General features: G+C 39.4%; 1 protein-coding gene across 4 annotated transcripts in view; it reads left to right on the top strand.

Moving 5' to 3' along the window:
* Positions 1 to 15,011, top strand: part of sorcs3a (sortilin related VPS10 domain containing receptor 3a) — a 712,571-nt gene that overhangs the window by 239,867 nt on the left and 457,693 nt on the right. The window contains exon 1 of one of the 4 annotated variants that reach the window (XM_062027158.1): positions 13,926 to 13,947. The exons of the other annotated variants lie outside the window; for them this stretch is intronic. Coding sequence (XP_061883142.1) covers positions 13,933 to 13,947 — 15 coding nt within the window. The 5' untranslated portion in view covers positions 13,926 to 13,932. Of the gene's footprint in view, positions 1 to 13,925; positions 13,948 to 15,011 lie in introns of those variants that run through there. 4 annotated transcript variants of the gene reach the window in all.

Here is a 15,011-nt window from a genome sequence, read left to right as displayed (position 1 = left end):
AATTCTTGTTTCTTGGAGTCATTTGATCGAAACATGTCAAAGACACTCTAAGCACAGATTTTACCTGTGAAACAAACACATTTACATTTTAAGCATAACACGTGCATGATACAACAACAACCCCCTACTCGTCATGCATTTTAGCTAGCAAATACAAGCCAGACTGCCTGTTAGCATGGCCCAAATTTTATACTGTAGACGATTGCTTTATGTATTTATTTTTTCCTGTTCTATAAATAGGTAGTACATTTTGGCTCTGGCAGCACCGTGGTTGGGCAGAAAAGGTTGAAGGTTTGAGTCTGTCTTAACTCTGACCTTCCCTTATGAAGTTTACACATTCTACTCATTCATAACAGAGGCCAACCAGTGTGGCTGCTAACCTGACTCTCGCCAGATCTTTGTAGTTCGCTGAGCCCCACACAAGAATCTGGAAGTTCTCAATAGGAGATCATTGTATGTGATTGGATAAACCACTTGTCCGTTATCTTGAATGACGTGCTACTTCAACCACTCACATCGAAATCAACCCGCGACGCTGATGAGAGAGACGCTGGGGAATCCAAACCCGGTCGGAAGGAGAGCCAAAACATCCATGCCACCAATAAACGCCTTCAAAACCGTTCTCTGTTCATCTTTTAAGTAATTAATATTTGATAGATTCGACAAAACAGTAGCAATAGCAGAATCATTGTCAGCACACAATGCCGCCATTGTTGTTTGAATCAAATCCCGCCCGGCGATCCTGATTGGTTCATGATTTTTTGCTAGCTTGAAGGAGTTTGCAATGCCTTCGAGCCCAGACCCTTGTGTGGAACTCAGCGAACTACAAGGGTCTGTCAATAGTAAAACACACTCCCTAACACCTTAAGAGCTTGCGCTAGACACAAAACTGACAGATCGGCTTTTTAGCTCGATGCTTAGAGCTCCCGACTCCCATTCTGCGGACCAAAGTTCAAGCCCTGGAAATGAAACGGAAGCAGTGGCCTGGATAAAGCAGGTCACACTCATGTAAACTAGGGCTGCCACTAATAACTATTATAACATTTGACTACTCTTCGACTATCTTAACGATTAGTCGACTAATGCATGGATGGGTGTATAGATCTTTATTGTCATTGCACAAGTACAACTTAATTTAGTTTTCAGCACAAACCCGTTCAAGATTAGACAAACAACACTGTACAGCAGGGGTCACCAACCTTTTTGAAACCAAGAGCTACTCCTTGGGTAGTGATTAATGCGAAGGGCTACCAGTTTGATACACACTTAAATAAATTGCCAGAAATAGCCAATTTGCTCAATTTACCTTTAACTCTATGTTATTATTAATAATTAATGATATTTACACTTAATTGAATGGTTTAAAAGAGGAGAAAACCCGAAAAAATGACAATTACATTTTGAAACATAGTTTAACTTCAATTTCGACTCTTTAAAATTCAAATTCAACCGCAAAAAAGAAGAGAAAAACTAGCTAATTTGAATCTTTTTGAAAAAATTAAAAAAATAATTTTTGGAACATCATTAGTCATTTTTCCTGATTAAGATTAATTTTAGAATTTTGATGACATGTTTTAAATAGGTTAAAATCCAATCTACACTTTGTTAGAATATATAACAAATTGGACCAAGCTATATTTCTAACAAAGACAAATCATTATTTCTTTTAGATTTTCCAGACCAAAAATTTTAAAAGAAATTCAAAATACTTTGAAATAAGATTTAAATTTGATTCTACAGATTCTCTAGATTTGCCAGAATAAATTTTTTGAATTTTAATCATAATAAGTTTAAGAAATATTTCACAAATATTCTTCGTCGAAAAAACAGAAGCTAAAATGAAGAATTAAATTAAAATTTATTTATTATTCTTTACAATAACACTTTTTTTTTTTACTAAAACATTGATTTAAATTGTCAGGAAAGAAGAGGAAGGAATTTAAAAGGTAAAAAGGTATATGTGTTTAAAAATCCTAAAATCGTTTTTAAGGTTGTATTTTTTCTCTAAAATTGTCTTTCTGAAAGTTATAAGAAGCAAAGTTTAAAAAATTAATGAATTTATTTAAACAAGTGAAGACCAAGTCTTTAAAATATTTTCTTGGATTTTCAAATTCTATTTGAGTTTTGTCTCTCTTAGAATTAAAAATGTCGGGCAAAGCGAGACCAGCTTGCTAGTAAATAAATACAATTTTAAAAATAGAGGCAGCTCACTGGTAAGTGCTGCTATTTGAGCTATTTTTAGAACAGGCCAGCGGGCTACTCATCTGGTCCTTATGGGCTACCTGGTGCCCGCGGGCACCACGTTGGTGACCCCTGCTGTACAGGTTTACCCAACAGGAACGTTGATGGGTTGCCACAAGGCGTACCGTAAAAGGTGGGAAAAATGTAGACGCTGGGGGAGGATAAGAAAAAAAACAATCTCAGAAGCACATATACATATTACAACATACAACTCGAGGCTTGCAACGAGGGATGAGGGGGCGGGCATCCGGCCCGAAGCTGCCAGCCACTACGGGCGCTGCTTGGTCCGTCATGGCGGGATGCGTCAAAAGCGTGGGATGGGGGCAAGGGTATGTGTGTTTGGCGTGTATTTTTCGTGGATGCATGTGTGAGTGTGTTAGCCTGCAGCGTGTCTTTGTTGTGCGACCTTGGTGCTCTCGCAACCGCCAGTCAGTCCAAAGTCAACAACGGCAGGTGTGTGTCCACGAGACATAAGAAAGGAGTTTGTTGTGTCTTGGCCGCACTGTCCTTTGGGAGAATCTCAAAGCCAGGAATGGCTCTAGTTTTGCCATTCCCTTAAACTTAGCGGTAGAAATTGTTAGGCATGTCCTTACTAACAATAAATACAACACATATGATAACTTCAATTAGAAATATTTATTCATGCTCATAGGCTGTGACAATAAACAAACTATTAAATGTTTGTTGTCCATTTAAAAGCCAAGACACCAAAACTATCTAGTTTCCTCAAAAAAGGAGAGCATTTTGTGATGATGATGTGTTTAGTAGTATGCACACATGTATATAAACAAAGTTTAGCTGACAGACAACTTTAGTTTTCAATTTGCTAGCTAACCAGCTTACTGAGGAGAGTTAGAGACCACATCCTTCCTTGTCCAAGGGAAGCACTCTTAAAACAATCACACATTGACACATTTAGGGTGTAATGTTCCAATACATTTGATGTTTTTGCTCGCGGTGTTGTTGCAGTGGCCGCAGCCGTCCTTCTCTTTCTGTTGCTTGCAAGTTACCACTCCTGGAAAACAAAAACACAAGCTATAGTATCACCGACTATTACTTGCAAAGGACAAGTGTTACAAAAATGACCGATGACTTGTTTGGTTAAACTGTTAATGCAGCAATATGTATGTGGTAATCTGATATTTGAATGTTTAAACTAGGGATGTCCGATAATGGCTTTTTGCCGATATCCGATATTCCGATATTGTCCAACTCTTTAATTACCGATACCGATATCAACCGATACCGATATCAACCGATATATGCAGTCGTGGAATTAACACATTATTATGCCTAATTTGGACAACCATGTATGGTGAAGATAAGGTACTTTTTAAAAATAATAATAAAATAAGATAACTAAATTTAAAAAAAATTATTGAATAAAAAAGAAAGTAAAACAATATAAAAACTGTTACATAGAAACTAGTAATTAATGAAAATGAGTTAAATTAACTGTTAAAGGTTAGTACAATTAGTGGACCAGCAGCATGCACAATCATGTGTGCTTACAGACTGTATCCCTTGCAGACTGTATTGATATATATTGGTATATAATGTAGGAACCAGAATATTGATAACAGAAAGAAATGGGGGAGGGAGGTTTTTTGGGTTGGCGCACTAATTGTAAGTGTATCTTGTGTTTTTTATGTTGATTTAATAAAAAAACAAAACAAAAACAAAAAACGATACAGATAATAAAAAAACAGATACCGATAATTTCCGATATTACATTTTAACGCATTTATTCGTTATGTCCGATATTATCGGACATCCCTAGTTCAAACATGTGTATCTGATTCACTCACCAGACTTCCTTGCATCCAAAGTGGGTCCATTTTCCACTCAGAAGTTTATATATTGTGTTCACATAGTGACCGGTACTATATTGTCTGTATGTGTGTTTTTGTGTGGTCCTAGCCTACAGGGTGTTGTGATGCGTCTAGTGCAGTAGTTAGAGCAGTGGTTCTTAACCTGGGTTCGATCGAACCCTTGGGGTTCGGTGAGTCGGACTCAGGGGTTCGGCGGAGGTCAAGACACACCCGACTCATCGTGTAAATAAAAACTTCTCCCTATCGGCGTATTACAGATACAGCAACAGCAGAAGTCACAATGATTTGCAGGTGTGTAATTTGTTTTGAGTTTATGCACTGTGTTGGTTTTGTTCTTTGAACAAGGTGATGTTCATGCACGATTCATTTTGTGCACCAGTAATAAAACATGGTAACACTTTAGTATGGGGAACATATTCACCATTAATTAGTTGCTTATTAACATGCAAATTAGTAACATATTGGCTCTTAACTGGTCATTATTAAGTACTTATTAATGCCTTATTCGGCATGGCCTTATTATAACCCTAACCCTCTAACCATGGCCCTAACCCTCTAACCCCAACCCTAACCAAATAACTCTAAATTAAGTCTTTGTTACTTAGAATATGTTCCCCATACTAAAGTGTTACCAAAAACATATAACTTTGTCTTGAATTTGAAAAAAAAACAACATTTTATTTTTCACTAAAGAAGGGTTTGGTGAATGCGCATATGAAACTGGTAGGGTTCGGTACCTCCAACAAGGTTAAGAACCACTGGGTTAGAGGGAAGGTTGCATGTCTACTTCCCACCTGCTTGCTAACCTTTCGCTTACAGACACTGCCGCTGGCTAACCCTTGTGGTGAACGTAAAAGCAGCCTTGTGCGTCAGTATTCCCCTGCCAGTACACAGCCTCTCCTTAACCAAGATTCCTGTCAGGCCTCCACGTGGCCGCTCACTGTAACTAGGGCCCCGCGGCCCAAGGCAAATGTGGCAGGGGATCTCGGAGCTGCAGTGGTCCCCAGAGGCGTGATGCGCAGGCCCACATTGTGGACACGCCCTGGCATCACCCAACCACTGCCCCGCTGCCTTGTGGGTTAGTCTGGGAAGACAAAAGGCTAGGGGAGCACACCCTGAGAGACAAGCAAGTGCTGGTAGGCGCACCATAGGCAGTCCTCCGACAGACTGGAGCTCCGGTCCGGCAGCCGCCTGCAGCTGTGAGGAGGTGCCGGTCGTCCTTGGTTTGCCTTGCCATCGGATTCAGCGAAGAAGTGACGTTGGAGTCTGCGCGTCTCCCTCATCGAAAAAGACCTCAATGGCGCAGTGTGCGGATGATGGTTGTAGAGAAGCTCCATAACTGTCACAAAGGCGGAGGAGGCTGCAGCAAAGATGGGCCCCCAACTGTCTTGGTCTCCATGCCATTGGACCCTGGCCTTCTCTTTGCCAATGACAGTGTGGTGGCTGTCTGTGCACCAGTCTCCCCACTTTAAAAGATTCCACACACAGGCGTTATCCTGAAAGACCCACCAACATGAGGACAATCATACTCGTTCGAGTGATCGCCGATGATGATGATTGTCTGTATATAGTCTCATTCATCCAGGTATCCAGGTACTCTCAGGATCGAGTCAGTCCAGTTGCCATCTCATCGATGGCAACTGGACTGTTCAGTTTATCTTAGAAGACATTTTGCCTCTCCTCGGATCAGCTTTCATCAATGCTCATTGACTTAGATTGGTCAAATCTGGTCTGACTTGACCAGATCCAACCACCAACTGTTCAAGTCTGCTAAGATGAGATGTGAAACGTTTTCTGAGACAAACTGTGCCGTCCAGTTGCAATCAATTGAATACCCTGAGAATACAAAGACCTGGATGAATGAGTTGTTATGTCTTTGAGAGATGCACCGGAGAGGTCAGAGTTCACAACGACCGACATGCATGTCTGTGCAAGACCCAGTGAGCAAGGGTAATGCTCCCTTTTACAGTGTGTCGAATCAGGAGAAAAGAACAAACTAAACCACACCCTTGGGCAGATTCTCTATAGTTTCACGGATTAATGTGTACTGTTTAGATGTTGTGTTGGTGCAAATGCTGAATTCTGCTTTGGAGTGGTACAGACCAAAGACACTGTGATCGGGCTTCTTATTCAAGTTTGCCACACAGTAGGAAATGCTTTTAATGGTTTGTTTTTCTGATTTAGTGGGTGTCATCCCTCTGGCTAATGTTGCGTCTGACCAGTCTTCCCTCTCAGGGAATTAAAGTCACTGGTCAATCCCAAATTATTTCAGATGACACATATGCAGAGTAAAAAGGACCATCAAGACAGAATAGGAATATTATCAAGTTTTACTAAAGCTTTAGGAGACCAGTCCACACCAATGCGGTCATACCGGCATCTCGATGTGGTCTAACATTCAAACGGGAAGAGACAACTTATTGAATACAAAAACAGCCCCCACCCTTTCCAGAAATGAATGCTCCAACACTGATAAGATAAGGAGGGGGATGCATCTCTCCCACATTCGAATGCCTAAGACACTACACAGACATCTGCAGACAAAGAGAGACAAGTACTAAAAGTATAAATGGAAAAATACTAGCTGCTTCAAACATGACTATGAATAAAGAAATAACTCTTCAACATATATGCATTCTCCACACTAAAAATCTCAGTTCCGATGGTTGGGGGCAGGATTTTGTCGATTTCTGGCGGTGTGCTGTAGACAATTATTACCAGAGGTAGGAATGCTCTTAACTCAATTTAAAGCATAACAAAAAGCTGAGAGGCGGCTCATATCTCACAATATTCATAAGTTAAGGCATTTGTAAGTTCAGGTACCACTGTATATATTTCTGAATTATGCTGACTCTAATTGGAGTGTGTATTTGGAGGGAATGCTGTTAGTTGAAAGTCGTGTGGGGTTGGTTTGCTCTGGTGGGAGAGGCATTGGGGCCTTTTTTCCATGTATGAGTTAGTGAAAGTGGATGTTGGCTACAGAAAAGGTCACATCCACCAGGAACATAAGAATAAAGAACAGCAAAGTAAGTCCTGACTTTTTTTAATATTTGTAAATATAGTAGTAAATTACTTTACTTTTTGGCATTTTTACGTGCTTAGTCTTTTTTTTCCCACCCTTTTGAACTTTGGGAGTGCAAAAAACCAGCCACAAACATATATTTTTGACTCTGCTTTTATTTTTTTGACTCTGCTTTTATTTTTCACAAAATGTTGGAGGGGATTGTACTGGGACTAAGCAACAACTTCTTTATACTACCTTACTTTTCTGGTGACCGGTTTTTATAGTTAAATACTATCCACCTTCATCCAATTAATTGATTAAATTAATCCTTACATGTTTTGTCTTGTTTCAAAATCATTTTACATACAGTCGTGGTCGAAAGTTTACATACACTTGTAAAGAACATAATGTCATGACTGTCTTGAGTTTCCAATCATTTCTACAACTCTTATTTTTGTTTGACTGAGTGATTGGAGCACATACTTGTTGGTCACAAAAAACATTCATGAAGTTTGGTTCTTTTATGAATTTATTATGGGTCTACTGAAAATGTGACCAAATCTGCTGGGTCTAAAGTATACATACAGCAATGTTAATATTTGCTTACATGTCCCTTGGCAAGTTTCACTGCCATCCACAAGCTTCTGGCAAGCTTCTGGTTGAATTTTTGACCCCTCCTCTTGACAAAATTGGTGCAGTTAAGCTAAATGTGTTGGTTTTCTGACATGGACTTGTTTTTTCAGCATTGTCCACAAGTTTAAGTCAGGACTTTGGGAAGGCCATTCAACAGCTCAATGTTTGTTTCATCTGACATCACACAGACAAAGATAATACCTTCTGGAGGAAAGTTCTGTGGTCAGATGAAACAAAAATTGAGCTGTTTGGCCACAATACCCAGCAATATGTATGGAGGAGAAAAGTTGAGGTCTTTAATCCCAGGAACACCATGCCTCCCGTCAAGCATGGTGGTGGTAGTATTATGCTTTGGGCCGGTTTTGCTGCCAATGGAACTGGTGCTTTACAGAGAGTAAATGGGACAATGAAGAAGGAGGATTACCTCCAAATTCTTCAGGACAACCTAAAATCATCAGCCCGGAGGTTGGGTCTTGGGCGCAGTTGGGTGTTCCAACAGGACAATGACCCCAAACACACTTCAACGTGTTAAAGGAATGGTTTAATCAGACTAGAATTAAGGATTTAGAATGGCCTTCCCAAACTCCTGACTCAAATGTGTGGACAATGCTGAAGAAACAAGTCCATGTCAGAAAACCAACAACATTAGCTCAACTGCACCAATTTTGTCAAGAGGATTGGTAGAAAAAAATCAACCAGAAGCTTGTGGATGGCTACCAAAAGCACCTTATTGCAGTGAAACTTGCCAAGGGACATGTAACCAAATATTAACATATACTTTTGACCCAGCATATTTGGTCACATTTTCAGTAGACCCATAATAAATTCATAAAAGAACCAAACTTCATGAATGTTTTTTGTGACCAACAAGTATGTGCTCCAATCACTCTATCACAAAAAAATAAGAGTTGTAGAAATTATTGGAAACTCAAGACAGCCATGACATTATGTTCTTTACAAGTGTATGTACATTTTCGACCACGACTGTATGTGAAGTGCATTGCTGTGTTTACATCATACTTGCCAACCCTCCCGGTTTTACCGGGAGACTCCCGGAATTCAGCGTCTCTCCCGATAACCTCCCGGAAGAAATGTTCTCCCGATAAACTCCCGGAATTCAGCCGGAGCTGGAGGTCACGCCCCCTCCAGCTCAATGCGGACCTGAGTGGGGACAGCGGCGACAGTCTGTTTTCATGTCCGCTTTCTCACGATATAAACAGCGTGCCTGCCCAATCACGTTATAACTGTAGAATGATTGAGGGCGAGTTCTTGGTTTCTTATGTGGGTTTATTGTTAGGCAGTTTCATTAACGTCCTCCCAGCGCGGTAACAACACACAACAACAGCAGTCACGTTTTCGTCTACCGTAAAGCAGTTTGTCTGCCGTAAACAGCAATGTTGTGACATTCTTAAACAGGACAATACTGCCATCTACTTGATAGCCTCCGGAACACTGAAATTCAAGTATTTATTTTATTTATATGTATAATAAAATATACATATATATATATATATATACATATATATATATATATATATATATATATATATATATATATATATATATATATATATATATATATATATATATATATATATATATATATATATATATATATATATATATAGCTAGAATTCACTGAAAGTCAAGTATTTCATACATATATATATATAGCTAGAATTCACTGAAAGTCAAGTATTTCATACATATATATATATATATATATATATATATATATATATATATATATATATATATATATATATATATATATATATATATTTATATATATATATAATATATAAATATATATATATATATATATATAATATATAAATATATGAAATATATATATATATATAAAATATATATATATGAAATATATATGAAATACTCGAGTTGGTGAATTCTAGCTGTAAATATACTCCTCCCCTCTTAACCACGCCCCCAAATATGCCCCCGCCCCCAACCACACCACCGCCCCAGCCCCGACCACGCCCCTTTCCACTCCCAACCCCCCACTTCCCGGAATCGGAGGTCTCAAGGTTGGCAAGTATGGTTTACATCGTATAACGTTAACCCTTACCTAATGGTTTTCTGGGGTTGTGTTTCGAGGAAACCGACACACCCTTTTTATCTGAGGTCAGGTGTGCAACACAACTGTCTAGTTCCCCAGAGAAAAGTTATGCTTGTTTCAGACGGACTAACTTTAATTAACTTTGACGTTATATAAGTATGAAGCACAGACAATCTGGCTTTTATCTCCTTGTCTCGTTGGCTTTGAATGGCTTTTGTGGCTCTAATTGATTGACATAAGAGACTCTCACAGCTACACTCAAGCTTGGAGTGTTTCTTTCTCACCCTGTCATGTAAATGCTGAACCTAAAGTATTGCTACTAAATCTTGCATTTTTCAAAATCAAGACACATTATTTAAAGTTATTATTGTTTGTTATGTAATGTTTAGTGAGGCAAAATCATATACCGTAATTTCCGGACTATAAGCCGCACCTGACTATAAGCCGCACCAGCTAAATTTAGGGGAAAATACAGATTGCTCCATATATAAGCCGCACCCGACTATAAGCCGCAGGGTTTTGATGTGTAATTACCGTAGTATATAGGGGTTCCTGCTACCACGGAGGGGATTGTCTGGACAGAGATGACTGTTTGGGAACGCAAAGCGTCCCATTTATTAACAATAAATCTTTCAATCATTCAATCAAACTTTCACATCTTTGACATGGCGAACTGCATTCGTGCAGAGTACAAATAATACAACGGTGCAAAGTAATACAAAGTGCTCGCCTGTACGTTATCAAAATAACCAGCCTACCGGTATATGAAAAGTCAGTCTTTAATCATTGTGTCATCGTCTTCCTCCTGCGTACTAAAACCACCGAAATCCTCTTCGTCGGTGTCGGAGAAGAACAGGCCGTAAATAAGCCGCACCCTTGTATAAGCCGCAGGGACCAGAACGAGGGGAAAAAGTAGCGGCTTATAGTCCGGAAATTACGGTATGTGCTTTACAAAATAATGTTATAGTCATTCCTAAGTACAAATGAACACCCGAATAACCAATGCAGGATAGAGCTAAATTGTGTTTTATTATTTGGACAGTCTCTGCTTAAGAAGGATTAATAATTCAGTGTTAGTTGTAGGCAAAGCAGGGTTGCTGATGCGGAGTTTATATCCTACTGAACAAAGACAGGCCAGACTTAAAGCGGCACTGTGGATGAGCAGGCTCTTCTACTTCACAGCAACGATATTATTTTGCATGCGACTGCTTGTGTTTGTGTTGATTATAGCCTAGACGAAGATAGACAGATGGATGCTGGAAAGATCACACGTCAGCTGTTGCTGGAAAACAAGTATAATCCTTTGAATTTCCAAGTTATAAACAATAGTGCCTTTTCCTCAGAATGAAACAGATACAGTTGCACAACTTGTAATTTATGTACTTGTTTAGCTACAGTGGTAACTCAACTTACGAGTACCATATTTTTCAGACTATAAGGCACACTTAAAATCCGTTAATTTTCTCAAAAATCGACTTATATAACCCGGTGCGCCTAATGTACGGAATAATTCTGGTTGTGCTTACCGACCTCGAAGCAATTTTATTTGGTACATAGTGAAATGATAAGTGTGACCAGTAGATGGCAGTCACACATAAGAGATATGTGTAGGCTGCAATATGCAATATGACGACAGTAAACAACACCAACACCTTTAATGCTCCATTGAAAAAAAAGAACAGTCCACACGGCGCTCAAAAATCTGTCAAAATGTTTTAGTATGACTTTGAAGCCTCACCGCTTGATGGATTGTCGGCCCATTACGGCTACCATAGTCAGAAATACAAGTATTACTATGGTGTGTTTATAAGGACACCTATTAGCAGACATATTAGCTGGCGTTTCGTTTCACAATATTGTGCAAAACCAACTTGTCTTACCTTCTGGTACCTGCTGATGTGTATTTGAGATCTGCATAAGTCCTGAAAATGTCCGCATGTCCGCCACTGTAGTCCGTGCCGATGCCGTAGTCGATAAGCGTATTTTTTTTTCTCTCATCTTCTTGTTATGGGACATTCATTCTCTGCTGTTGCCATTTCTATTATAAAGTAGTGTAAAGTTATTACTTATATCTGTCAGTAAACTTGCCATGAAAGCGCTAAAACATACCGGTGTAGTGAGTTTACATTATTCACCCAAGGAACTTTAGTTATTAGAGTTCCAGTCGGACGGTTTTTCACGGGACACATTTCCGGCCTTGTTGTTGTTTCCGGATGAGGAGATGCTGCTCCGTTATTGATTTAAGTAAAGTTTGAATGTTATTCAAACAGTTAGCTCCATCTTTTGACACTTCTTCCACCCCCGTCCTTGCACGCTACACCGCTACAACAAATATGACGGGGAGAAGACCCTGTCGAAGTTGAGCCACGTTAATAAGACCGCCCACAAAACGGTGCATCCTGAAGCGACTGTCAGAAAGCGACTTGAAGATGATCTGTAAAACATCATCTATGCAACATTTTGACCACAGAACCACCATTACATGTTATGTAGACCACAAGGAAATGTTTTACATTTTGAAAAAAATCATAATATGACTCCTTTAATGCACCTTATAATCCGGTGCGCCTTTTGTATGAAAATAGACTTGAATAGACCCGAATTGATTAACGTGGACCCCGACTTAAACAAGTGGAAAAACTTATTCGGGTGTTACCACTTAGTGGTCAATTGTACGTAATAAGTACTGTACTGTGCAATCTACTAATACATGTTTCAATCAATCAATCAGACAGCTAATTGGCAGTGTGCCTTATTATCTGGTGTGCCCTATGATCCAGAAAATATGGTACTTCAACTTAAAGCCACAATTTAAAACTTTCAGTTTTGGTTGATTTTGGCGGCGTCATTGGACCAAAGCGAGTGTTTTGCCAGAAGAAGTCCACATTTCCCATGAGTACAAGTGCATATAGCGTCAAACTGACATGATGTCCGCTGTAATATTGGCACAGATTACAAATATTACCTCTCTAATGGCGATGCTGACGTTAAATAGCAGACACAATCAAGAAATGATCTTGGATTGCACTACAAACATGACGCTATTACCAAGAAAGAAAGACCGGTGGGAGATTTTGTCCCTGTAACTAGACAGCACAGTTAGCATAACTGTGCCCCCAGCCCCACCCTACGCCTTCACCACCACTTATATTCCCCTTAGGGGCAACCAGCCAGCCTCCGTAGCTCCCACTCTCTCCCGCCTGTTGCAAGTTTTGTTGATTCTATGTAAAATGTTTAATTGTGCTATGGCAATGAGGTTGTTTCCCCTTGGCCTCAGTCTGGACACCCTCCCTGGAGTCTAGCCTTTGACATAATATTCACCCCCTCCCCAGCTTTTAACTGTTTCTCAATTTTTTTGTAAGGGGCGCCGGAAATTGGCAGACCCGTCTGTTTTGTTTCCCTGTAATGTTTGTATGATCTTGAACGGGACTATGCTGAAAATCTAAATTTCCCCTTGGAGATTAGTAATGTACTTCTGATTCTGATTTTGAGAAGGAAGGAGTAGTGCAACTATTACGCTGGTGGCTATTTATTGCTACCACGCAAATTTCCGATAGCTAACATTACACAGGTAATGTGTAACCTTTGTAAACCAGACTTTCAAATCAAGGATGACAAGGCACGCAGTTGGTAACAGTTTACAAACATTTATTGAAATCCCAAAAAGTGTCAAGAGGTGAACAACAGGAGGAAACAAAGCAACCACAATCTCAATAGATGTTTGATGCATGGAGACGGAAACTCCTGCTCAGGACAGAGAACCCCTTCTGGCAGTGACAGACAGCAGACTGTCAGAAAAATTGTATTTTCCAATTTAAATAGCCCATAGCCCCGCCCACTAGCTGAGACCAATTTGACAGGGGGAATTAAGAAAACAGTTATTTTGTAAATTACACCATAAATACCCATCACATGTCTAAAAAGTATTCACATAGTACTTTTGCATGTGTAGAGCAGTCATTTTTGTACGCAGTGTATTCAGGCTTAGCCAACATAACTTTCATATGTCCAGTGTCCTTCTGTAACACCCAGCTTTTGAGGATCATGGTTCGACCCAAATTTGGCCTAATTAGTAAATGCAGGTGTGTTCACTTATATAAAGCCCTCAACCCCACCCTGACTCTTTTAGTCAACTGTTCAGAGCCATGGTGACAGACAAGGTAACAATTTGTTTGTTGAGCGCATGCTTTTCACTAACTAACAAGAAAATGTTTGTAGTTTGTCCATGTTGAGCTTCCTAACAAATGTGCACGGTAGTGATGGGTTGATGAGGCGTCATGAAGCGTTTCGACACATTGCAAAACTGTATTGATACTGTGTCACTAAATACTGACATCTGGTGGACATTAAAAATCCCTACAGGGAACCTATGGACCGACTCAACTGACACTGATTTTATGACCTAGTATATACAATAATATAAACCAAGTCATTATATTTCATTTAGGATTATTTATTATCTTCATTTAAATAAAAATATATTTGTATCTTTTTTAGATACAGTCAATAAATAATGTGAACATGTATCATAACATGGAAATCTAAGAGAACGTGTTGTGAATGATTACTTTTTTTTTGTTTGGTTTGTACTTCATGAAGTTTTGCACTTGTTGTGTTTTTTTGTGTGTTTTTTGTTTGTTTTCATTATATTTGGATGTAATTGTTGGTTTATATGATATCCATTAAGTAAGGCTACGTATTATGTTGCAGTTGTCCCTTGTTCGTCCCGCGCTTCAAATTTGTTGGCTTTTCAATACATGTTGCAGATTTTTTATTTATTTTTTTGGCCCAAATTAAGTATTAAATTAAGTCCTATTGTTGTGATCCGTTGCCCGGATCATGTTTTTTGGTCTGTTAGATTTCACTACCTCAGTTCTGTTTTCAGCACCCCTGGGTTTGTGTTTCAGTTGCCATGACTGCAGATTAGTTTCACCTGCCTCTGATTAGTGTTCAGGATGCTCACCTGTTCCTGGGCAATAATCAGAGAGCCACTTATTATCGTTTCTCGCCACAACCAGTCTGGCTTCCTTGTTTGCACTACGCAACAGTTAACGACGGCTATATTTTTGATTCTTGATTCCTGTTTGTATGCTAGCTTCCGCGCTAGCCTCTTCCTTAGCTTTGCCTCCCGTGCTATCGGCACATATTTGTTTTTCTGCATTCCCTGCATGATTTATGCAAAAAAATCATTTTCTCACCTGCAAGTTGCCTCCGGGGTTTCCGT

This window comes from Entelurus aequoreus, linkage group LG18 (genome assembly GCF_033978785.1).
Source record: "Entelurus aequoreus isolate RoL-2023_Sb linkage group LG18, RoL_Eaeq_v1.1, whole genome shotgun sequence".
In the NCBI taxonomy this organism is placed as follows: domain Eukaryota; kingdom Metazoa; phylum Chordata; class Actinopteri; order Syngnathiformes; family Syngnathidae; genus Entelurus; species Entelurus aequoreus.
This window is presented reverse-complemented; position numbering and strand designations above follow the sequence as displayed.